Source organism: Alexandromys fortis, unplaced genomic scaffold (genome assembly GCF_014885135.2).
Source record: "Alexandromys fortis isolate MF-2015 unplaced genomic scaffold, M_Fortis_MF-2015_v1.1 scaffold_97, whole genome shotgun sequence".
NCBI classification, from domain to species: Eukaryota; Metazoa; Chordata; class Mammalia; order Rodentia; family Cricetidae; genus Alexandromys; species Alexandromys fortis.
This window is the reverse complement of record NW_026067981.1, coordinates 3,719,644-3,744,277: the sequence shown is the minus strand read 5'-3', so window position 1 is coordinate 3,744,277 and position 24,634 is coordinate 3,719,644. Positions and strand designations below refer to the sequence as shown.

The window sequence follows — 24,634 nt, the reverse complement described above, 5'->3', positions numbered from 1 at the left end:
CCTAATGTACACATATAACAGAATACATACCTAGTATTTGTTTTTCGCGTCTGGATTACCTCACTCAAGAAGAACTGTTCCTTAACTCTTAATTAGTGGGTTGAAGACAATTCTTTATAAACAGAAGTCACAGTAATAAGAGATTAATGACTCAAGCATGCTTGATAATCCAAACAACAACAAAAAATTGTGTAAGAGGCTGAAATGTAATTTGTTGTATTACTGAGAGGATTTGTATGTGCTTCCATTACTGAGAGCTAATTTTCCTCCATGTCCCTGGTCTGCTCAAGGACACCCATCTTGCACTTGCCTGCTTCTTTTCTTTTTTTAAAAAAAATATTTTTATTTTATGTGCATTGGTGCTTTGCCAGCATGTGTGTCTGTGTGAGGTGTCCGATCTTGGATTACAGACAGTTGTTAGCTGCCATGTGGGTGCAGGAAATTGAACCTAGGGCCTCTGAAAGAGCAGATAGTGCTCTTAAACACTGAGCAGCATCTCTCCAGCCCTTGCTTACTTCTCTTCATGTATTATCTTTTCCTTCTCCTTAATTAAACATAGTCTAGCAGCACAAACTTTCTCCCCAGTTAAAACACACACAAAGTTCCCTTTGACTTTTCTTCCTCACCATTATCTACCCCTCCCCCTGCGCCTAACATTTAGTACTTCTGCAGAGTATATATGCTTTCTCTTTCTGCTTCATTGCCCCCACTTCTTGAACCTGCTACAGTCTGGTTTTGCCTCATATTAGTACATCATAGCAGTATCCTTTGCTGGCGTATATTAGAAACAGTGACAGAGTGGCTTGCTCCATCCTTTGACTGTTTCTATCATTTGTGGACACACTTTTATCACTTTACCTACAGTTCTTTGGTCCCTCAGTTGTGCCCGCCCTATCCCTGGTTTCTTCCTCTTAATATTAAAATCCCCCAGGACTCAGTTCTTATCTTTTGTGAGGAGCCTTGAAGTTTCATCTTAAATGACATCCAAATTTCTGTTAGGAATTCTTGACTCTGACCTCCATTGTTTGGTTGCCTTCTCCACTTGGATAGCTTTTAGTTCTTTCCAGAATGAATTGTTCTTTCTTTGTTGTTCTTCACTTTAGCAAATGGCAGCTTCTTTTCCTTCTGCCTAGGCTCAACCTATTTCATTCTGTCTGGACATTAGCAAACATGCTGCCTTTGTCTCTCATCTCGTGTATTTCCCCTGAGCATTCCCTCCTACTGGAACAGCTTTCTCGTGGTAGCTGTGTAGCTTACTGCCTCGTGTCCATGAGGCCCTTGCTCCGTGAGCAGCTCAGAAGACTTTCCTAAGGACTGTTCACCAAATACCAGTCTCTCCGTATTCCCTATCTTCAAGGCCTTCCATACTAGTTTACTACAGCATTTACCCCGGGGGCGCATGCGTGCACAGATCTCTGTGAATGTATCTGTACATTCACAGATGTCTATTTTCCCCTCAGAACATAAACTCCATAGGGATAGGAATTATTTTGCTCAATGTTTTATTGTCCCTGAAACTTCATATATAATAGCCACTTCTTGACAGAATTTCATGTAATTTTTCTTTTTGCCTGGATTATTTCCTTAGAAAAGATTAATAAAATATTGTGTAAATCATTTTGAACTAAAATAGAAAAGGTAAATGACAATTCCATTATAAAAAGGAACATTTTAAGGTTATGACATACAACTTGCATTGTAAAAGATCTACTGAATTCTAAGAATTGTTTCCAAATACATAACTGTTTACTCCTTTTATTGAATTTTAATTTTCTGACTGAAATTAGTAAAGTAACTTAAATTTTTTGTTTAGATTATTTAAATTAAAATTTTATAGCTATCATTTCTGTTTTATCTTCTGTACAAAGAGAAAATGATAGAAACTTGAATGTTTGGTTTAGAATCTTACAGGTGAAGTCTGTAGTGCAGTGAGCAAGTACGTGCTTAGCCTGTGTTCAGTCTGTGGACCATAATATGGAGTGGACACCACAAGTAAAGCAAATGGTGTTGTTTATGGAGGACTTCGTTTTCATTAATATGGCTACTTGAATATTTGTAGAAATTATGTGTCTAATTTATTAAATTAAAACGAAACATTTGGTTGTATGTGTATAGAATTGTTTCATAATTTAATGTCTTTTTTATCAGTAATTTGTTTTTAGTATTTCTCTTTGAAACATGTCTTATTTAATCTTTTTCCTTTTTAAATGTATAATCAATTTTATACTATTTTTTGTCGTGTTACTCTCTTCTTTCTTTTCCTATCTGTGTCAGAATTTTTAAGGGGGCCTGAGATAGCTTTGCTCCGTAAGCGCCTGCAGCAGCTGAGGCTTAAGAAGGCTGAGCAGCAGAGGCAGCAAGAGCTAGCACAGGCCCAGCATCAGCCTTCCACTTCCACTTCCGATCAGTCTCCTCATGAGGGCTCTTCACGGGACCCTCGAGCTTCAGGTTATTGATGTCAAGTGTGCTTAAACAGCTTCCCACAGTTGCTTTCTAATACTGCTATGTGTAGTTCAGTGTTTCCCCTCCCATTCAAATGGGAACCTAATGTGCTTGCAGCTTTTCCTTCCCTTCCTGGCATTATAATGGTGTTCAACATCTGCTATTTGAGGGGCAGATTGACAGAAGCATTTCCCAGAGGTGTGAATCTACAACAGTGCTTTATCTTACTGTAAATCTATTTGCAAAGGGAAGATGCTTATTACTGGTAAAGCTGTTGAAGTACTTTCTAATATTTCTGCTGAATTTCATACCTGCTTTGATATTTTTGTAGAAATTTCCTATATGCCAAAATGAACCTATGCTTATAGACTCTTGGCTCTTAGTTTTTTAAGTCTGTACTTAGCCAGTTATTTTAAACAGACCTAGGAATTATTTGACCATACTCGCATGCTCACTCCGTCATTCCCTTCTGTTATTATTTGATTTCTTTCAATATTTTCTTATCACTGCTATAATCAACTTCTGTATATAGAGCAGCAAAAGTACTTTATGATCTCAGTTTCCTGTTCTTGAGCTGTCAAATTCTGATATTATATAGTAATAGTCAGTGCTACTTATATTAACACTCCAGTTCCTTTAATTAACACTTCTTAAGAATAATGAAAGGTACAGCATAAAAGTTTATCAAGATGAAAAATAGGTACACTATATCGTACTGTGAAGGTATTATAGAAGGTGTTAAAATGTACATTAGGGAACAAAAATGTGCCTAAGTTCTCATACTAATGAATTTATAATAACTTTGATATATTTTGCTTTGCTGCTCTAAGGAGTAATGAGTTTGGGTGTTAATTACACTGAAAACTCTGATTTAATTACTTGGAATTAATTTGTACTATTTATGGTACAGAATTAGTCAACCTATGTATTATAAATATCTGTTCCAGCAATGGTAACCATAGTGCATTTGTTAATAATAAATTTAAGCCTCTGTAATATACATGTGGTATTTGGAACAAATTTAGGGGGCTTGATTTGTTATTCCATGCTATGTTAATGGAAAGAAAGTCAGGCAAAAATGCTCAGATATTTTCCCCTGGGGGAGATCTTTTCTATACTTAAAACAAGAAAATTTAATAAGACTATTTGATCAGATTACAATAATGGTATACATTAATAAAACAATTTACTATGAATTTATACTACATATAGTACTATATATAGCCTAGGATGTTTTAAAAGAAAAAAAACAATAAAAAGGAAAATAAAATGCCTTGATATATATATATATCTTTTTAATTTGATTGATCGTGTATGTGTGCCTGTGCACACATGCAAGCATGCCACATGGAAGACAGATGAAATTTTGTTACAGTTCTCTTTCCACTGTGCAGATTCTGAGGACTAAACTCAGACTGTTAGGCTTGGAGGTAGTCAGTTACTTTGCTCATTTTGCCAGCCCCTTATGTATAGACAGAGATATTTTTTAAGATACCAAAATTTAGCAATAAATCAAATGGTAAAATGAACTTTAATATGAAGCAAAACTATATGAGGAAGAAAATATATTGTGAGTTTTATAAAAGTAAGTTGAGGCTTATTTATCTTTTATATAAAGTTTCAAATATTTGAAAATTGAAGCAGGTTCTTTTTTGAGTCAAAAACTTAAGAGTGGTGTCAGGTGTGATAGAGCATGCCTTTAACCCCAGCACTCAAGGTGCAGAGACAGGCAGATAGTTCAGAACCAGTCTGGTCTACATAGTAAGTTCCAGGCAAACCAGGGCTACACAGTGAGACCTTGCCTCAGCAGCAAACAAACAATGTAAAGTGATTATATGGGTTTTGTGAAATAATAGGATGCTATCCTCTCATTCCGCATATCTTTCTAATTAACTTGTATTAAGTCTGGAAGCCAATTTACTACTGGTGGTAATCTTTAAGGAGCTCTGGCTTACCAACTGTGAAGTTGAGAAGCATTCTCTTCTCTTTCTTACTAACCAATTTTCTTGGCCCTCTAAGGCCCACATGGTCCAGTATTTGAATCCCTTAGTGCTATCACTCTGTGTACAGTGATCTCCTCACCTGAAAGGGAAGTATTTTATGTGTACTTATGTGTTTATCATAGCATTCATATAAGTAAGGCATCTTAGTCAGTTGTTTTGCTTGCTTGTTTTGCCCTTGAGCAATGGTCTCCTTTGCCCAGGCAGGCCTCAGATTCTTTGCAGCTGAGGGTAAACATGAACTTCTAGCCCTCCTGTGTCTGTCTCTAAGATGCTGGGATTACAAGAGTGTGCCACCACACCCAGTTCATATAGTTTTGGAGAAGGAACCCAGGGCTTTTGCATTCACTCTACGAACTAAGCTATATCCCAACCCTTAATAAACTTCAATCTGTAGCATGCCTTGTGTTCATGTGCTAGTGCTACTTCTGCCTTACTCTGTTCTAGAAATTTTATTAGGGACTAAAAGCCTGTTGATAACTGTTCATAAAGTCTGTTTTCTTTGCCACTTAAAAAAGCGTTGGTTGTGAGGAAAGATGAGTTGGCTTAAGGCAAAATTTTTTTCATTTAAAAATATGTTACAGGGGGCTGGAGAGATGGCTCAGAGGTTAAGAGCACTGGCTGCTCTTCCAGAGGTCCTGAGTTCAATTCCCAGCAACCACATGGTGGTTCACAACCATCTATAATGGGATCTGGTGCCCTCTTCTGGCAGAACACTGTATACTTAATAAAGTCTTAAAAAAAATAAAAATATGTTACAAAAATATAGAAGGAAAATTATGAAATTTAGCCAAAAGATAATTTTTAATTAATTAACAATTATTAAAACCTTCTCTTGGAGCTAGAGAGATGGCTCAGTGGACTGGATTAATTTGCAGAGGATCCAGGTTCAATTCCATGCACACATATGGTATCTCACTACTGTTTATAACTCCAGTTCCTGGGGATCTGACACCCTCTTACCTTTACAGACACCAGGCATGTATGTGGTACACATAAATACATGTAGACAAAAAAACTACACACACAAAACAAAGATAAATAAAAAATTTTAAACCCTTATACTTAACTGTTAGATGCATTTGTGTGTGTGTGTATGTGTGTGTGTGTGTGTGTTGACAGTAATTGATCCATTTTCTTATAATAGATGTTACTACTATCAGGATAGAAAGGTGACAAAATTAGCTTTATTTTTTTTCTCCTGGGGATAGTGCTTAGAAGCACTCAGAATGGTTGAGCATTTGACATGAGGCCCTGAGCTTTGTTACCGTATGGCCTCCAGCAACGCTAGCTTGTCCTGAACCCTGCTGATGGGTTCTATACTGGGAAGATCAGGGGCCACATGTGATCTGTTCCCAGGTGAAGTTCAAGGTGTTTTGCTGTGGTACCTAAAGTCCTTATGAAATTGTCTAAAACTAAAGACCCTGTAGTGGTTAACTGTGTGCTAATTGTGCCTGTGATAGATCAAGTGTGCTTTCCTTATTGAGGAGCAGACAATCATTATGAAAATGTTAGAGTCAGAAAGTGAAGGAAACATGATGTTTCTTTATTAAAGTCATAAAACCAAGGCTTGTTCTGTTTTGACAAAGGTATCAATATTAGTATATTTGATTTTAGTTTGTTAGTTTCTTAAATATAAAAGGTATTTTTTTCATGATGTGTTTTGCCTATCAGTAAATTATAAGGGGCCAGCAGATGGCTCAGTGGGTAAAGGAGAGGGCCATGTCAGCCTGGTGATCTGAGTTTAATTCCTAGGACACACTGTGGGAAGGAGAAGGCTGACTCCTAAAAGTTAACCTCTGACCTTCTGTGTGCTATGGTATGCGTGCCTGTACTTACACACATACCATAGGTACAGGTACGATAACAATAAAGTACATTTGAATAAGTTATGATACTGCCAACAAATGCTATTTCCATTGTCTTTCCACTTATTTAAATTTCTTAGATATAAGGTGTTCAAAAGATACAAAACTTAGATTCAAGAAATTGTAAAAGTAGAAAGTTTCTGAATCATCTCATTGACTGGCAGATATTTTCTTCTCTTTTTAAAACATAGAAGTCAAGAGAATTCTGTGAAAGGCTGTGAAGAGTGAACAACAACACATAGTTTCTAAGTAAAAGTTTAGAACAAGTCACGTTGCAGAAATAATAATCTACAAGTTTCGTGGGATTGGAAGGACCAGACTCACAATCACAGGGAATGTTATATATTAGTCAATCTTTTCTTCTCCTCCTCCTCCTCCTCCTCCTCCTCCTCCTCCTCCTCCTCCTCCTCCTCCTCCTCCTCCTCCTCCTCCTCTCTCTCTCTCTCTCTCTCTCTCTCTCTCTCTCTCTCTCTGTCTCTGTCTCTGTCTCTCTCTGTCTCTCTCTCTGTCTCTCCTCAAGGGCTGTGATTAAAGACATGCACCACCACACTGGCAATATTTATTGCATTATTTTGAAAAGCCAAATAATGTCAACTTCACTTTTAAATTGTTGTTTAAAATAAATCATATAAAAGAGTTAGAGCTTGGGACATAGCTTAGTGGTAGGACAATTGCTTAGTATGCATAAGGCCCTGGATTTGGTCCTGCAGTGCCACAAGAAAGCTATGGTTGCTAGATGTTTAAGTTGTGGTTTTCTCTTTTACTGAAGGCAAAAAGGCTCAGCTGTAAGTCTTTCATCAGAGTTTTACATGGAAGTTCTGATTTAAAATGCAAATGGACTGGGAATCTAGCAGTGATTGAATTCGCAGGGTCACAGGAGGAAAAAAAAACAATCATTTAGATGAAAAAGTAAAACTGTTTGAATTTAGCTTGCTCTTCATGCTAACCCATAGCTCCTCAGCTTTGAAATAGAATATGGACCAACCAACTGTAAAAGTAGGTTTTTATTTAAGATTTATTTTTCTTATTTTTAATTATGTGTGTGTTTGTGTCTGTATGTGGGTATCTGCACATGTGTGCAGGACTAAGGTGCCAGACCCCCATGGAACTGGAGTTTGAGGTGCTTGTGAGTTGCCCAACATGGGTGGTGGGAACCGAACTTGGGTCTTCTGCTGTAGTCATATACATTCTTAACCACTGAACCATCCCTCCAGCCATCCCTCCTTAAAAAAAAAAAGAAAAGTTTTGACAACTACAAATGATAATCCTTCAGAGCTAAATTTAAAAGTTCAGTTTTCAATTTTAGAATCTATTACTTTACGATACTTTTAGTTTTTAAAAGATGTGTTTATTTTATGTATATAGTTGCACAATATGCTGCAATGCTATTAGAAGCCAGAAGAGGGCATTAGAACCCCTGGAACTAGAGTTGCAGAGGATTGTGACCACCATATCCCTGCGGAGAACCCAATCACAGGCCTCTGCAAGAGCAGCAAGTGCTCTTAACCACTGAGCTCCCTCTCCTGTCTTAGTTTTTTTGGAGTTCAGTTTTGTCTGGAAGTCAGGAAGTCTATTAGTGTACTGTAAATCACTTAGGGTTAGATTATAACGTATTTTCTAAGCTCTTAGGAAATGCAACATAACTTCCTACAAGTCAGTGGTTTTGTTGTTGTTGGCAGTGTTTTCAGTCCCCAGCTGTTCTTAAACTTGTGGCATCCTGTCTCATCTTTCTGCGTGTGGAAGTAGTCATAAAGTTTGGTTTGTTTGTTTGTTTGTGGTTTGTTTAGTTTGATATATGCTTTTGCTGCCTAGCCCAGGCTGGCTTTGAACTTGTTGTCCAAGCCTTTTATCCTTCTGAGTGCTGAGATGACAAGCCTGTGTCACCAATAGTCAGGCTGATCATTTTGAAATTGTATTTGTCTGTCTGGGGGGTGGAGATTGCTACAGCGTATGTGTATAGGCTAGAGGACAGCTTGCAAGGGATCAGTTCCGCTGCATGGGTCCTAGGAATAAAACTCAGTCAGGTTTTGAAGCATTTTTTTTTATCCTAAAAAGAAAACTTTTTCTTTATCTCATTATTATCTGGGTCTGAGACTAGTTGAATTTCTGTCTCTTACCTTATGACAAGAATGAACCTTGGGTAATTCATTTGGCTATTGTCTGAGTTTCCCAGTTACCAGTTTATTTAAGTATTGTAGCTACCCTACATAACAGATGGCATTGAGATGGGATAAATAATGTGTATATATAGATTTTAATACTTATGAGAGAGTATATCTTATTTATAATATATATTTAGGTAGTGTAGTATACCCCAGTTAACAGAGATGCATAGAGACAGGATAGCTAAATATATAGTTCTTAATATTTGCAAGAGACTACCGTCTTATTTATAGTATATTTTTTCCTCAGAATGTCTTTATAGCAAGACCATTTAAAGTAGACAGTATTGAGGATTCTGAGGGCTGTTTGTACATTTGTCAAATGAATGCCCAAAATAACTGCAGCAAAGGCATTCCGTATATGGCTAATTTAAAGCCCAGGTCTTTTTTTCCATTTCAGGTCCCCTGAAGTCATGGGTTGCTGGCTCCTGCTCAGAGTGACAACACCCTGTGGATTCTACTGGTCCTGGCCCAACCACCACAGAGCCGCACTGGAGCATGGAGCCAGCCTAGAGAGGGTCAGGTAGGAACTGTTTTTTCACTTTATGGCACGGTTTTGCTGATTGGAAAAAAAGGAACTTTTATACCCCAAAAGGGTATAAAACATTGATGATTATTTTTTAAAAAGGGCTTTTCAAAACTGAGCCATATTGGAAAAAATCAGCATTTAACATGTCCTGTGCAATCAGGCCCTGTGTACTGTCAGCCTCCCCACAATGCTCACAATGACAGCCAGGGTAGCACTTCTGAGATGGATGCATTGGATCATGTTTTAGGCTTTGTACATTAATAGATCAGGCATGATATTGACCTAATTCTGAAATCCTTTGTTAATTACCTTAAGTGTTTGAGTCCTAAGGAAAACAGTAGTGAATCTTAGGATTTTAAACTGTAATTAAATGAGTCTATATTCCATAGTTTGAAGACAATTTCACATCATTCTTTTTCAGTCAGTACCACAGCACTGAAAAACAGCAGCTAGTAGTTAGATGAACTCACATTTCCCTGTATGTTATGTAGCTTACAGGGATCATCTCATTAGAATACTGCATTCCTTTTATAGATTTAGAAATGAGACTCAAGACAATTGAAATAATTTGCCCAGGGCTACAATATTAGTGAGTAAAAGTCATTCAAACCCAGGAAATATGGCTGAAGAAGTCTTGTTATATGTTAGATTATAATCTTTTTTTTGTTTTTCTACAATTAAAAAAATTCTGGTGTTTAAAGGACTTAAGGATTTTCTTACCAAACTGCAAATTTGGAAGAAATACACAGTAAATGACATTGCGTTTAGTACCGAATGAACTGTTACTTAATATTTATTTCAACCTTTACAATAATATAATTTAAAATACTTTAAATGTGTTGACTTGGCATATTGCTTTTAGTAGTGGACAATACATTCTGATTTTTATTTTGTAATAAAGCCTTCTAAAACATCTCACATAAATATGGAGTAGAATAGACAAACAGTTGCAGCAATGAATTTAAGCTTCTTACATTTTTGTTGTTTCTTGTTATTCTGTTAGTTGTTGTAATAGGATTGGCAGGCTGGGCTGCGTCCCACCACCCGGCTAGCTTTACCCGAAATAATTACACGGAAACTGTATTCTTTTAAACACTGCCTGGCCCATTAGCTCTAGCCTCTTATTGGCTAGCTCTTACATTTTGATCTAACCCATTTCTGATAATCCGTGTAGCCCACGAGCTGGCTTACCAGGAAAGATTTTTTTTTTAATTGAGAATAAGAAAAAAAAAAGTTTCCGCCTCCTCCCAGCCTCCCATTTCCCTCCCCACCAGGAAAGATCTTAATCTGCGTCTGCCTGGAGTGGGAGAATCATGGCGACTCCTTGACTCAGCTTCTTTCTCCCAGCATTCTCTTCTGTTTGCTCCACCTACCTAATTTTATGTCCTATTAAAGGGCCAAGGCAGTCTCTTTATTTAACCAATGAAATTAACACAAAACAGAAGACTTTCCCCCATCAGTTGGTTATTGTGTTAATATTTGGAAGTATTTCTGTAACAGGAGTTATAGGCATTTATGAACACTTAATATTAGAAAAGCATGTTACTTAACGTATTTATGTTACAGAAAAATAATAATTCTAAAAGGAGTTGCATGTCCCCAAGATGGCACATAAAGTAAATTCAATAGGCAAAGTGTCATAAACATTAGCCTTTAAAAGATTTTGGACCAGCAAGATGCCTCAGTGGGTAAAGCCCGATACCAAGCCTGACAACTGGAGTTCACTCTTCAGGACTCACGTGGTGGAGAGAACTGACTTTCAAAAGTTGTCTTTTAACTTCCAAGTATGAGCTAGCTGTAGCATGTGCATACCCACACACAGTAGACTAGCACATAAAGCCAATAAATGTAATTTGAATTTTTTCTTTTCTTTTTTTTTAAATTAACAATTTCCACCTCCTCCCATTTTCCTCCCCATTCCCCCACTCCCCCCTCCCTCTCCCTATCCAGTCCAAAGAGCAGTCAGGGAAAAATTTTAAGGAATAAGAATAACAAATAATTCTTAGAGATACACAATTGTTACAGGCTAAAGCAATATAACAAAAATGTTTTAATTGATAATGGATTCTGTTGTTGGTTTAAAGTAAGCTTCATTGTTTTAAATACTGTCAGACTAAAGTACGGGTTTGTGGAGATGATAGCATTAAAGATCTTCATTAGTGTGTATTTTAGTGATTCTTTCTAAATTTTATTAAAAGAGCAAGATACATCTTACTTCAAGAAGATTTAATGCATTCCATAATGTAGAAAAACAGTATTTGTGAAGTGTATGTCTTAGTGGCCTTAGTGTTGTCTTGGAGCTTTTAATTATTAAAGGGGAGCATGGAGAAATGTGTAATGAATCCAGAGGAGCGAACTGTATTTTGTAAAAGACTCTTACAGAGTTTTTCCAATGTTTAATCAATCGGCGCTTTTTTTGCTTTGAAAGATATAACTTTACTTCTAAAGACTTAACTGCTTGATTTTCAAAATAATGCGGGTGGCAAAATTAGATCTAAAATGAATCAATGAGAAATCATTTTAAAGTGAAAAGTATGGTGGGTTAAGGAACCAGTGAACACCACCATTCTCGCTTTCCTTTTGTGTAGTAAAGAACTTAACCAAATATTACCGTGAAGAGATGATAGATAAGGATGAATAAAAGCATCAGACTTTAGAATAATGTCACGGTTTATCAATTTCTCTGAGCAAACTGGAATGATAATGATATTAGAATATGGAAGACTTCAGGTTAGTAGAAATGATGCTGGTAGCAGGCTTCAGTCTTCAAATGAAAGCAATCAAATGGTGTAAATTTAGTCTGAAACCAGGGTGTATTGGGAAATTTCTCTTACCTATTCAGCTAAGGATGATCTGTACTTAACACCTGTTTGGAGGAAATGAAATGTCGTTAGGATCATAGCTAGTGCTCAGTGAGACATGAAAAACATTCACTAAGAACTAGGGCAGAAGATCTTAGGAATGAGGAATCATTTTCACACTTGAGGTAAAACCATGTTTGTTACCCACACTTTTCCCTTTTGCTGTAGCTCTACTGGGGCACTGGGGCTCCTCTATAGTAGGCATGGCTTTGTCCAAAATTGCTTGGGATCAGAAGTAGCATTTTGGGGGAATAGTTGCATATACCTAATAAGGTGTCTGGGGGAAGTACTCAGGGCTAAGCAGGAAATTAATTTGTGCTTTTTGTACATTTGATGCAAATATCAGAGGTAATTTTATGCAGTGTTTTAAATGTATAGATATATTCTGATTGCATTCTGCCATAGGTCAGCAGTAAAATTCTCTACTTGGGTCATGTTAGCACTCAAAGCATTTTGGATTTTGCATTTTCAGGTTTGTTTTGTTTTGTTTTAGACAAGGGATGTATAACGTACATTCTCCAGTAATTTATCAGCCATGGGCTGATAGGGAGAAAGAAGAATCTGCCTAAAAATGTTGCTGATTATTAGAATTAAGATGTGTTAACACCAGGCAAATGCCTTTTCCATTGCAGTCCTTTATTCCAGTGTTTCCTAAAGACTAGAACCCAATAATGAAATAAATTCTCACATGAAGACCCAATGTATCCAAAAGATCAAAATAGAGTTGTACTGTTTGAAGCCAAAGTAGAAAGTAGAAAGCACAGATCATTAAGCTTTCTTCTTGCTTTTCTTTTTCTGCCAGGTACCCTCTAAAGAAGCCTAAGCTTCCACAGAGTATAGTTTCATTATGCACAATGTACCATAGAGTTTTTAAAGTTACATGTTTCTTTGAAGGTATTTAATTCATTGCCTGTTTTCCCTACAAACCACTTTTTGTTAAACATCCTGACTCCTTCTGCTCATGGTATAGCAAGCAACATCTCACAGTGTCTAGTGAGCATCTCATTTCATGCTTTGAACCTCCCAAAACAGGATGAAAGCCATCTGAAGAGCTGATGAGGGAATTTAAGAAAGGCAAGGTATCTTCTGTTTAGAGGAAATACCCTGTTTCTGATTATCTATCTGGCACCTTATATTTGTGCTATATGAATTTGATTAAAGGTGTGTGCATGGAAGTAGAATATTTTCTCAACTCAGACTCAAGATTGCTAATTGCTTGCCTGGAATAACATCTTAAGCACATGACCCTGCTTACTCGCTGCTTGGAAAACACACCATAGTACTTACTCCTCTTCCCCACCCTTATACATTTGTTTCTTAAGTTTAGAGATTATCGTGACATTGCTGTGCAGTTTTCTGCTGCTTACTTTTAAGTTGAAATCTCATTTTTGTTTCAGATTCTCCTTCTTCTGTGGTTAACAAACAGCTCGGATCCATGTCACTTGATGAGCAACAGGGTGCGTGCAACAGGAGATGCGCTATGCCCATCCATCCATAGTTTTATTGCAATGCATAAACAAAGTTCTTTCTTGCTTTTGCATAGCATATCATTTTGATTATGGTCTTCATTAGTATTTTATGGACTAGATTATCTTGTGTGGTATTGTGCACAAAAAGCTGTCATGGCTTGAACAAATTATGTTCTGTGTAAGCTTATTTCTGCCTTCAACATTTTATAACAACTCTGAAGTCTCTCCTTGAATAGTTTGTAATGAATAGAAGATAAAATTTTTCTTATAGCTGTATATCATAAGATCATATAGAACTGTGGTTTAAGATTAGCATATTGCCCCATTGTTCATTAGAAGTTATTTGAACATAGTAATATTTCATATTACTAGGTTGCTATGGTAATGACACTTGGGTTTGTGTCATACTTAATTGGTGGTGAAACTCAAGATAGGTTGATTTTTTTGTTGTTTCTGTTGTTTTGTTTTGTTTTGCTTTTTGAAACAAGGTCTTATATGTTGCCCAGGTTGGCCTTGAACTGCCAGTGGTTTTGCTTATTCTTCTTCCTGAGTGCTGGGACTACAGGCATGCTTCCACCCCACTCAGCTCTGATGCTTTTAATTTTAAGCTTTTACGCTTATAAACCCAAAGTTTGGAGTATACACAGCAGAAAAAAATAATGAGAGCTTGAATTTTGCAGGAAAATGAATGGAGCTAGAAAACATTGAGTGAGGTAACCCAGACACAGAAAGACAATTATCACATGTACTCACTCATAGATGGTTTTTAAACATAAAGCAAAGAAAGGCAGCCTACAAATCACAATCCCAGAGAACTTAGACAACAATGTGGACACTAAGAGAGATTTACATAGATCTAATCTACATGGGAAGTAGAAAGTAGAAAAAGACAAGATCTCCTGAGTAAATTGGGAGCATGGGGACCTTGTGGGAGGACTGAAGGGGGGAGGGGAGAGGCAGGGTGGGGAGCAGAGAAAAATGTAGAGCTCAATAAATATCAACAAAAAATGTATTAAAAAAAAAACCAAAGTCATACTGAAAAAAGCTGGGCCTCCAGCAGGTAAACCTCTTGCACTTCCACTGGTAGTTTTTTGAAGAAGCAAAGGCTTAAGGAGAATTTGATGCAATCACAGGTTTATTGGTCAAGCTTTATTACTAGCAGATCTGATACAGTACAGAGAGGAATTGGAAAAGGACAACATTCTAACAAAGAAGAGGTACATGAAAAGAAGGATCCAGAAAGGAAGACTGTAAGAAGTACTTTAGGACTTTCTTGAAAATTAAGGCAAAGAACTTACTATGTTAACTCAGTTCTCTAAAGTACTCTAAGCACTTTGTGACAGAATAATGTTAGTGATACTAAGCCCCCCCAAAAATAACTTTAAATTATTTCTTTATATATTTACAGGTGGTATGTATGTATATCAGGGGTCCATGACATGGTGCAATCCTGAGTAGTGATCAGGGGGTAATTTTCAGGAGTCAGATCTTTCCGTCTCCTGGATGGGTTCCAGGGATTGAACTGAGGTCAGGCTTGGCTGCAAGCCTTTTCACTGCTGAGTCATCTCACCAGCTTGACTTCAGCTATCTCAGTTGAAGGGGGCAAATGAGTAGCTAATAGATTTCACAACTTTTTTTAAAAAAAGTATGAATAAACATGAAATCCATAAGACTTGATAGGCTGAAAGGTAACGTACATAGGAAGGCTCACTGTTGATTGAGTGAAAAAATTAATATGTCTATAGTGTCTGGTATGAAATAGGTCTAATTCTAACTGTCCTAGAAAAATATTCAAAAACCAAATTAGAACTTCTGTACTTTCAGTCTTAAATAATTTATTTCTAAATCTTTTGGTGGCACGTATTGTTAGTAGGTGTTTTGTTTTCTTCTTGTTGTTGCTTTCCTCTTCTTAAAAAATAAAACTAGGCGTGGTAGTTCTTGCCTTTAATCCCAGCACTCAGAAGACCAATGTAGAGAATTGCCTTGAGTTACATTGAAAATTTGTGTTAAAAAAAAAATCAAGCAAAATACAATGTGGAAAATGGTGTGAGGGAGGAAAAGAAAAAAATAGAGTAAATGAATTTGAGAATTACAGAATTAACTATGTTTTATCTTTATGCAGAGTAATAAAATATGATACAGTTATAGCATCTCATATTACACTGTAGCCATATTTATGTTTAGTTAGCCACATAAAATAATTTCTATAGATTTATGTTAAATATTATACCTATTTAGTTGGTACTTCATTTTATATATGGTTTTAGGACATAAGAAAGGGAAGATTTAAGTTTAACACCCACAGATTTGGCCTCAGTGCATGGGTGAATGGTGATGCCATTTAGTGAGGGTGACTAGCCCAGAGATAGAAATTAGGAGGTGCCTTATTTGGTGGTCATGTAATATAGTTTGCCATGTAGTCATACAACCTCTAGAGAGGTTGTAGGTGGTCAAATATCAATTGTGTTTAGCAGAAACTACATTGTTAAAGGCCATTGTAAATGTAGTTTTGTGATAAGATCTATGAGCAGAAATGGCCTAGCAATGGGTAAGACTTACCTATGGCAACATGTGTTATCTGAGGATAAACTGTACCAGCCTGTCACTTCTGGTCTAATGTAATAGCTCTGTAACTGACTGTGTCATGTCTACTCAAGCCACAGTCTATTCTTTACTAGCAGACAGGATGAACCTTTAAAAAGTGAATATATACTCATACCACTTTTCCATCTGAAGTTTCTATAACCCTTGAAAACTACTGAAGTTCACACCAAGCCTTATATGCCACATATGATCCAGCCCTTATTCTCACTGAGCTTACTTTTGGGCATTCTGCTCATTCACTGTGTTCTTGTCAAGTCACCTCAGTCTCCTAAGCTCTGCTCAATCACTGCGGTCTTGCCTTTGGTCTGCTGACATGGTGCTCGCTTACTGTGCTCTTACCAAGTAGCCTGCCTGCTAACACTCTGAGCTCCTTTCCTTCTCAGATATCTTACGTACACTGTTCCCACTCCCAAACTGCTTTGTTGTTAAGCAATTTCAACTTCTCCATTAAGCGTCAATCTCTTTAAAAAACTGACTTCCCAATGTGCCCCCCTTTTCCTCTTTGTGGCTTATTATTTGCTCTCATTAGATTTGCAGCCATGTATTTGTTTGGAGGCTTGTTTTGTATATTCCTCTCTCCATATTCTATATGTGTTGTTTTTATTCGCTGTCATATATATGCAGTGCGTGAAGTCATACCACTTTTATTGGTACCAATATTTGGTCAGGTTTTTTTTTGGGGGGGGTGGCTTGTTGTGATGAGATGGGGTCTTACTTTGGTCTTGGCTGGCCTGGAACCCTCTGTGTAGACCAGGCTGGCCTGGAACATTCAGATATCAGTCCACATACCTCTGTTTCATATACTGGGATTAAAGGTGTGCCATCATTAATTCTTTAAGTGATCAGAGCTATGGAAATTATTTTAGTTTGGAAAACTCAGCATAATACCCAGTTTTACATATTGGAAAGTTCATTGAGCAATATTATAAATGAATACATAGAAGATAAAGATTGAAGAGTGTCAGAACATACAAGAAATTGTAATAATCTAGGTAAGAGACAATGAAGAATCCAATCTAAGGCAGTAGGAGTGGGAAATGAGTAAATTTTAAAAATCTTTGTGAAGTAGAATAATGGAACTTGGGCTTGGGATAGATTGCTTATCTTATCTAGGAGTGTAGATTATGTATCCAGCACTACAAAATAATGACAGTAATGGTAACAATAAGAGATACTTTGAAACTGGTTAGCCAGAAATTAATGAGAAAATTATGTCTAGGTATCTTGATAAGATTATAATAAACCATCAGAAAGACAGAGCTTTCTGGAAAAACAGGGGAAAGAAGCTATGGACGAGATCCTTTGGCTGGGGGTGGGGGATAAGCGTCTTAGTCTGTTTTCTCTTGCTATTAAGGAATACTTAAGTGCTGGCCATGGTGGCATATGTCTGTAATCCCAGTACCTGGGAAGCAGAGACAAGTGGATCTCAGTGAGTTCCAGGCCAGCCAGGTCTGCATAGTGAGACTCTGTCTTTAAAATATATGTATGTAAAAGGGCAGAGGAGGGAGGACAATAGAGAGGGCAGGGGAGAGGGGAGACTGAATAACACATAAGGAAAGGGTTTTGACTCTCAGCTCTGAAAGTATCTACTTGGCTTTTAGTTAGGGTCACGTGCTGCTCCATGCATTGCCAAAGAAAGGAGGGACAAGCAGAAGTGTATTGAAGACAGCTGACAAGTGGGAAAGCTAAAGAAAGCTAAGGAAACCAAACTGGGTTGGTAACAACTTACCTACCAGTACCTTCCTCTGAGGAGGAACTCACTCACTCCCGTAAGGTTACATTAACCCACTGGTGAGGACTCTGTATTCATGATCCTCCCTATACTGCTGCATAGACAGACAGTGATGTATTTAATTATCCAAAAAAAAATAGATAGATTGAAATTGAACATTACTAGTAACCGTTTTATCTTTGGTAAGTACCCCATAAAGAAATCTAGGAAGTACTGTGAGAAATAAGCGATATGGAAAGTGCTTGATCACCTAGATGGTGATAAATGCACATCCTACAGCATAAGTATCAAACTTTAAAAGAAGAAAAACATGTCGTCAGAGGTCTGACTTTGCTGCCTGGACTGATTGTGCTCAGACAATCCTGTTTCAGCCTACAAGATAGCTGGGACTACAAGAGCGTATTCCCCATTCCTGACTTTGTCTCAGTAGTACCTACATCCTTTCATCAATATGCTTTCAAAATAAAATTATAAGAAAAAAAACAAATAACACATTGTTATATGAGAAATACTTTATCATATTTATAAAATTTAAAGTTGTAGACAAACATATGGGTGGTTCTCCTGTGCTAATTATGGGCAGCCACAATGGTATCTATGATGCATATTGTATAATATATATCATTTATATGTATGTCCATATGTGAATATATTATGTATATAAAACACATATAGATATATTTGTGCACATATATGTGCATATATGTGTGTATATTATATGTGGGTGTGCATGTATCTACATATATGGTATGTGTGTATATACATATATCATATGTAATCATATATATATAATTTTATTTTGAGACGGGTCTCACTATGTAGCTCTGGCTCATCTAACTCTTACTATATAGACCAGGCTGTCCTTTGAACTCACAGAGAACTGCCTGCCTCTGCCTCTTTAGTGTGGAATAAAGGTGTGTGCTACCATCTCCCCTTTGAGTAATATATTTTTTAAAGAGTTTGGGACTCAGTATGTTCTCCATGTTGGTNTGTAGCATGCCTAGGAAAGTGATACATTTAATAAGAATTTTTCTTTTTACTTCTCTATCTGTTATGCTTATTGTTCTTAAGAGAAAATTCTTATTTATTATATATAATATAAAATTATTATATAAAATTATATTAAACTTACAAATATCTCTTCAGATATTTAAGTCAATAGGTTTTTTCATTTCATTTTATTTTTTTAAATGTTTTCTTTTTGGATGAAAGTTAGCTTGGGGGAGAGTGTAAGAAAGTAGTTTTGTATGAGCTAAAGTCTGTCATGACTGAGCAGATTACCTAATACTTACTATAGTGATATCATAGGTAGAAGGTGATAACTAAAAATCACTTGGGGTAATTTTACCTAAGTGGGTTTCCTGTGGTGTGAAAGCACTGACTTATAGGAGACAAGTGGGTACTCGGAACCTAGCAAAACTGATTTTACCAGTTCTTCTGTGGTAGATTGGGAAGTGGAAAATTGGATTTGCCATTAATTAAATATATATTTGCTTTAAAATCATACATCATACTCGTATACTATTACAAAATTGAAATTCTACTATTATCATGAGAATATTGCGTTAATGTATACTTGCACAAGACTGAGGATTGACACCAGGACCTTGTGCATACACTAAGGAAGAGCTATATCCCTGCCCTTTATTATTCCTATTTGTGATTTTTTTATTTTTTGAGATTATAATGTAATTACATCATGCCCCCTGCTTTCCTTTCTCTGTGTTTTTTTTTTTTTTTTTTTAATGACAGAGTCTAAGCTATGCAGCCTGATCTCACCCTTGAGATCATTCTCCCTCTACCTCTTCAATAGCTGGGTTTACTGCACTGTCATGTCTGGTTTAAGTAGTATTTTAGGTAGCCATCAAATACATAGTGAATTTTTTATTTTTAATAAGTATCTAATGTTTGAAGCCTGTTAAATTAATGAGAAATGTTAGTTTGGTATTTACAGAACACATCTGTAAGTCGTATGTTTTAAATTTTGGTGGACAGAAGAGAGTGAAATGAGACTTCACACCAGATTCTGGGTATTTGTTAGGTTTGCCATCTACCAGTTGGTTATTTGAAATGAATGTTTTTAAATTTCATGTTAGTTTTATTCTTCTATTAATCAGTCATTTTCTATGCTTCTAACTTAGTTATTTTCTAATTTAGAATTATCTCTGATAATAGTTGACATCTACTAAGTATATGTGATCAGCAGTATGTTAAGAATTTTACTTAGTTCTGAGCCAGGTGTGGTGGCACATACTTTTAGTCCATCATTCAGGAATTAGAGGAAGGTGGCTTTCTGAATTCAGGACAGTGCTCTATATAGTTCTAAGACAGCCAGGATTACATAAAGAGAACTTGGAAGGGGAGAGAGGGAGGGAAGAAAGAAGAGGGGGGGGAGAAGAAAGGAAAGAAGGAATTTCACTTCTGTCACCTCCTATATTTTCATAATATAATGAGGATATTATCATTGTTATTTTCTGTTGTAGGAATCAAGACTCCAAGACACATATAAAAACAAGTAAAATAGTTGAGCCATAATCTGTTTATATGGGTTAGGATGGATAGGTAGGTAGGCAGGTAGATAGATATTTAGTTAGAGTTAATACTCTGTGATTGCAACACTGAATTAATAATATTGAATTAATAATATAATAATAATAATAACAACAGCCTAAACACTTCATATCACACTTTTTGTACCAAACATTGCTTTGATCCGTTATGTTAGTTTCCTTAATCCTCACTGCATCCTTATGGAGTAGGTATACTTATCTTCGTTCTCCAGACGATGAAACTACAGCAAAGGAAAGTTAGGAAACTGCACACAGGTAGCAAACGTTAGGAATATGATAAAGCAGGCAGGCTCTGCCATGTATGGTTATGAATACTGTGTTCTTCCACATCTGACAGTAAAGACAAAAAATTGTATTGTGGGAAGTATTAAAGAAAATGTGTATATTAGGTAATGAGTTTTGAAATAGTTTTTAGAATGTGTTTGCTGTTCCTATTTAAAAGAACTAAACAAGGTAGAGGAAATCGAAATGCTTATAAATATCCTTTAAATGGTATAAAAACAAATCATTAGGTCTTTGAAGTATTTTTCATAGAAAATTTTAGCTTAAAATATGCATTTTTATCACACACAGTGAATTATATCTATTTACAATATTTTATTATTGTATATTATGTGCATGTGTGTTTTGTCTGCATGTATGTCTGAGTGCCATGCGTGTGCCTAGTGCCCATGGAGGCCAAGGGAGTCAAGGATTCTCTGGAACTGGAGTTACAGATGGTTGTGAATTTCCATGTTGGTGCTGAGAATTAAATTCAGGTCCTCTGTAAGAGCAGCCAGTACTCTTATCCTCTTAGACATTCCTCCAGTCCCCAGTCACATCCATTCTCAGAAAACCCATCTTAATAAGTTGTGTATAGTCATGCAAAACAGCATAACCCAAGAAGAGTGGATTGAGGAGAGTTAGAAACAAATGCTAATCCTTGGTTATTAACGCACACTAGGTAGCCTTGGCTGGTCTGGAACTAGGGTCTCTCACTAGGTAGCCTTGGCTGGTCTGGAACTTGCAGTGTAGACCAGGCTGACCTTGAACTCAGATCCACCTGCCTATGCCTCCCTGGCATGGGTTTAATGACGTGTGCCACCATACCCTTTATTCCTTCCTTACCTTAGAGGAAAAATAAATAGCAACATATTTTATAAAATGTTCTGAGAACACCAGATCTAGCTCTGCCTGTGTTCATGATCACCCCAGGCTTTTAGTCTCAGTTACAGCAACCTTAAAACAATAGTGTCTTTATTATCAATGGGATGAAAAATCTCAATTGCATAACTAAAGGACAAAGTCATTTGTCTGGACAAATGACTAACAACTATAAATTTACTCAAGAGTAAAAGACTAGACAGATGTAAATCTCATTCTTGATATTTTCCAGGCTAAAGTTCTGTGTTTTACTGGAATGCTGTTCTGTAAAATGTCTCCTCTAAGACCCTTGTACAGTACTGAGGTGCTGACATTGTTATAGGCCTGCTTTGGTGGTGCGCACCTTTAGTCCCAGCACTTGGGAGGCAGAGGAAGGCTGATCTCTGTGAGTTCAGCTCCAGCCTGGTATGCAGAGTGAATTCTCAGCTAACCAAGGCTCCAAGGTGAGACACTGATGAGAGAGGGGGCGGGGAGTACATTGTTATGGATTATTAGTTCATTCCTAGTAGCTGTTTATATTAAAGATGGAGTCCAAAAAATAGAATTAAAGTGATTTTTATAATTTGGGATGCCAACTTTGTCTTTACACTTTTATTTAAAAATAAGAATTAATCATGTAAGTCAAGATTTCTCACAGGTTAGAACTTAAAATGAAGTGTAAGCATTGAGCTTTTTCGGTTCCCTTGTCTCTTGGGGCATGCTCTCTCCTTTCTGCTCCAGTAGTTAATTGAAATGCTGTTATGTTTCCTGGTTATAAGCTAGACCAGAGGTTCTGTGAGATTCTTTCAGTAAGTGCTCCAGTATCTTCAAAAGTAAAGAGAAGAAGGTATGTTCTTCAAGTTAAGACCCTGCATGGGCCTGTGCATCCCATGTTTATTCCCTGTGTATTCTCATGTTTCCACAAGCTGTTCATGACCATCAAATGGGAAGTTTTTAAGTTCTGTTGGATTTTGTCCTTGGTTATCCTTTCACTCTTTGGAGAAAGGGCTTTGAATAGTCTCTACAGTTTCTGTGGCTTTGATTTGCCATTATGTTTGATTGATTAATTGATTAATTTAGAGACAGGATCTTACTAAATAGCCTTGGCAGGCTTAGGACTCACTGTATGTACCAGCTTGAACTCAAATTTAGAGCAATTCACTTGTCTTTGTCTCTTGAATGCTGGGGTTACAGATGTATGAGTTTTTCTTTTTGAAAGACGGTCTCATTCTGTAGGCCAGCTGGCCTGTTTTTAACTGTAGAACACAGGCTGGCCCTGAAATCTTGGAAGCCCTCCTGTCTTTGCCTCCTAAGTGCTGGGATTACAGGTGTGAGCACCATGCCCACCTTTATTTGCCATTTTGAAAAAGGCATTATATATTGTAGAATACCCTATCAATTTTAAGGTGAAATTATTGTCCATTATTAAGAAATAACTTCTTTGCAAGATCAGTTAAGAATAAAAGCTGAATTTATCATAAAATATTGAAGCAGTTTTAGAAAATGTCAAAGTATAGTACACTGCCGCCTTGCCAAGAACTCAGCAGCTTCTGCCTGAGCAGCTCTGTGCAGAGCCTTGAGCCCTTTCGTCTTTCTTACACTCTAGCTGCTGCTAATCCTTCTGGTGTTCAAGCAACTAAAAAGTAAATCATGGGTATTTTTAAGTAAGGTACCAGTTTATTATGTATGTCATTGCATGTTAATAGCTTTTGATTCCTTAATGAAAGGGTATGGTTTTCAGTATATTTGATTTCCCTCTAAATCTGAGGGAGCCATGTATACCATGCTAGAAATTAATAATGTTGCTTTGAAGTTTAAAGGAGAACCTAACATGAATAAAAATTATGACAAGAACAACCTAACTTAAGTTCTTTTAAATTTTAGGAAATGTCATTTTTTTTTACTGGTTTCAGAGACTTTTTCAAATGTTTTAAACACAATTTTCAGATAACAATAATGAAAGGCTGAGCCCCAAGCCAGGGACAGGTGAACCAGTTTTAAGTTTGCACTACAGCACAGAAGGAACAACTACAAGCACAATAAAGCTGAACTTTACAGATGAATGGTAAGTTAACATGTTTGTGAAGATGTTCTTAGCTGTTTTTGTAGAATTATACTAGATCTGCTTTTTCTGTACTTTGTTTTGTTTTTGCTATACTGTATTGGTTGTGAAACCGTAGTCTGCCTTAAATTCCTTGAAGAACTTGTAAATACACAGAATAGCGCTCTGCAAGAGAGCTCATTCTCAGTGGATCAGAGCCCTTGTGCAAGCATGAGGACACAAGTTGGAGCCCCTAGCAGCCATGTAAAAAGCTGAGCACAGCTGCACATGCTTGTATATGCCTGTAACCCTAGCACTAGGAGGCAGAGACTGGCGATCCCTTGAGCTCACCAAGGAGCTTCCTGTTCAGTTCTAGCCAGTAGCTAGATAGTGACAGAGGAAGACTCCTAACCTCTTCTTCTAGCACGTGTGCATGTCACACACATACACACACAACACACCTATGTGCACACAAAACAAAATGAATCAAACTCAAAAAAACCTACACGTCAATAAATCCCACCCGCTGATTGGGTGTGAAGCCAGGCCCAAGAATTTACATTTCTAAAAATGTAGCTAATTGTATTTGTAATCCTGGGATGTTTGTTCTGATAATATAATCACCTACATTAAAGTATTTTAGTCTTTGTTCTCTCTCTCTCTCTATATATATATATATATATATATATATGTGTGCGTGTGTGTGTGATATATGTGTGTGTATGCATATATATGCATGATTTTTGTTTGGCATTTTAGAACATAGTTTTTATTATGCTGAGTATACCCCGTTCTGCATTTGTTAAACTTAACTTTATAGCAAGCATTATTAACTATAACTAAACATTATTTTCCTTTGGTTACTTGTACTAATTGTTATTTTACTAGTCCATTCAGTTGGGATGTTCTAGATTATGTATTTATTCTCTTTTAATTGAAAAATGAACTTATCATTTTTAGCCCATTGAGGGAAAAGTCCTTCTTTTTCAAACTTTTTCTACTTTCATCATTATATCTGTGAGACATATTTCCAGAGATAACTATATTTAGATCAAAAGATACTGCCAATTTATTTTTAAAGGGCTTTCTCTTTTATATTTTAGTAATTTTATGAACAAACATATTTTATTCTTCTGTTTAATATATCTTTAATCATGATTTTTAAATAATTTTACTTGTTATTTAATTTATTATTAGAAAAGTTGAACTTTTATACTCATCTAATGCTATATAT

At 36.5% G+C, this 24,634-nt stretch overlaps 1 protein-coding gene across 3 annotated transcripts in view; it reads left to right on the top strand.

The window, feature by feature from the left end:
• Positions 1 to 24,634, top strand: part of Dcaf6 (DDB1 and CUL4 associated factor 6) — a 114,278-nt gene that overhangs the window by 59,594 nt on the left and 30,050 nt on the right. For 2 of the 3 annotated variants that reach the window (XM_050158426.1, XM_050158424.1), the window contains exons 11-12: positions 13,260 to 13,319; positions 23,307 to 23,424. In XM_050158426.1, the coding sequence (XP_050014383.1) occupies positions 13,260 to 13,319; positions 23,307 to 23,424 (178 nt within the window). The remainder of the gene's footprint in view (positions 1 to 13,259; positions 13,320 to 23,306; positions 23,425 to 24,634) is intronic. The other variant, XM_050158427.1, reaches the window with a different exon arrangement.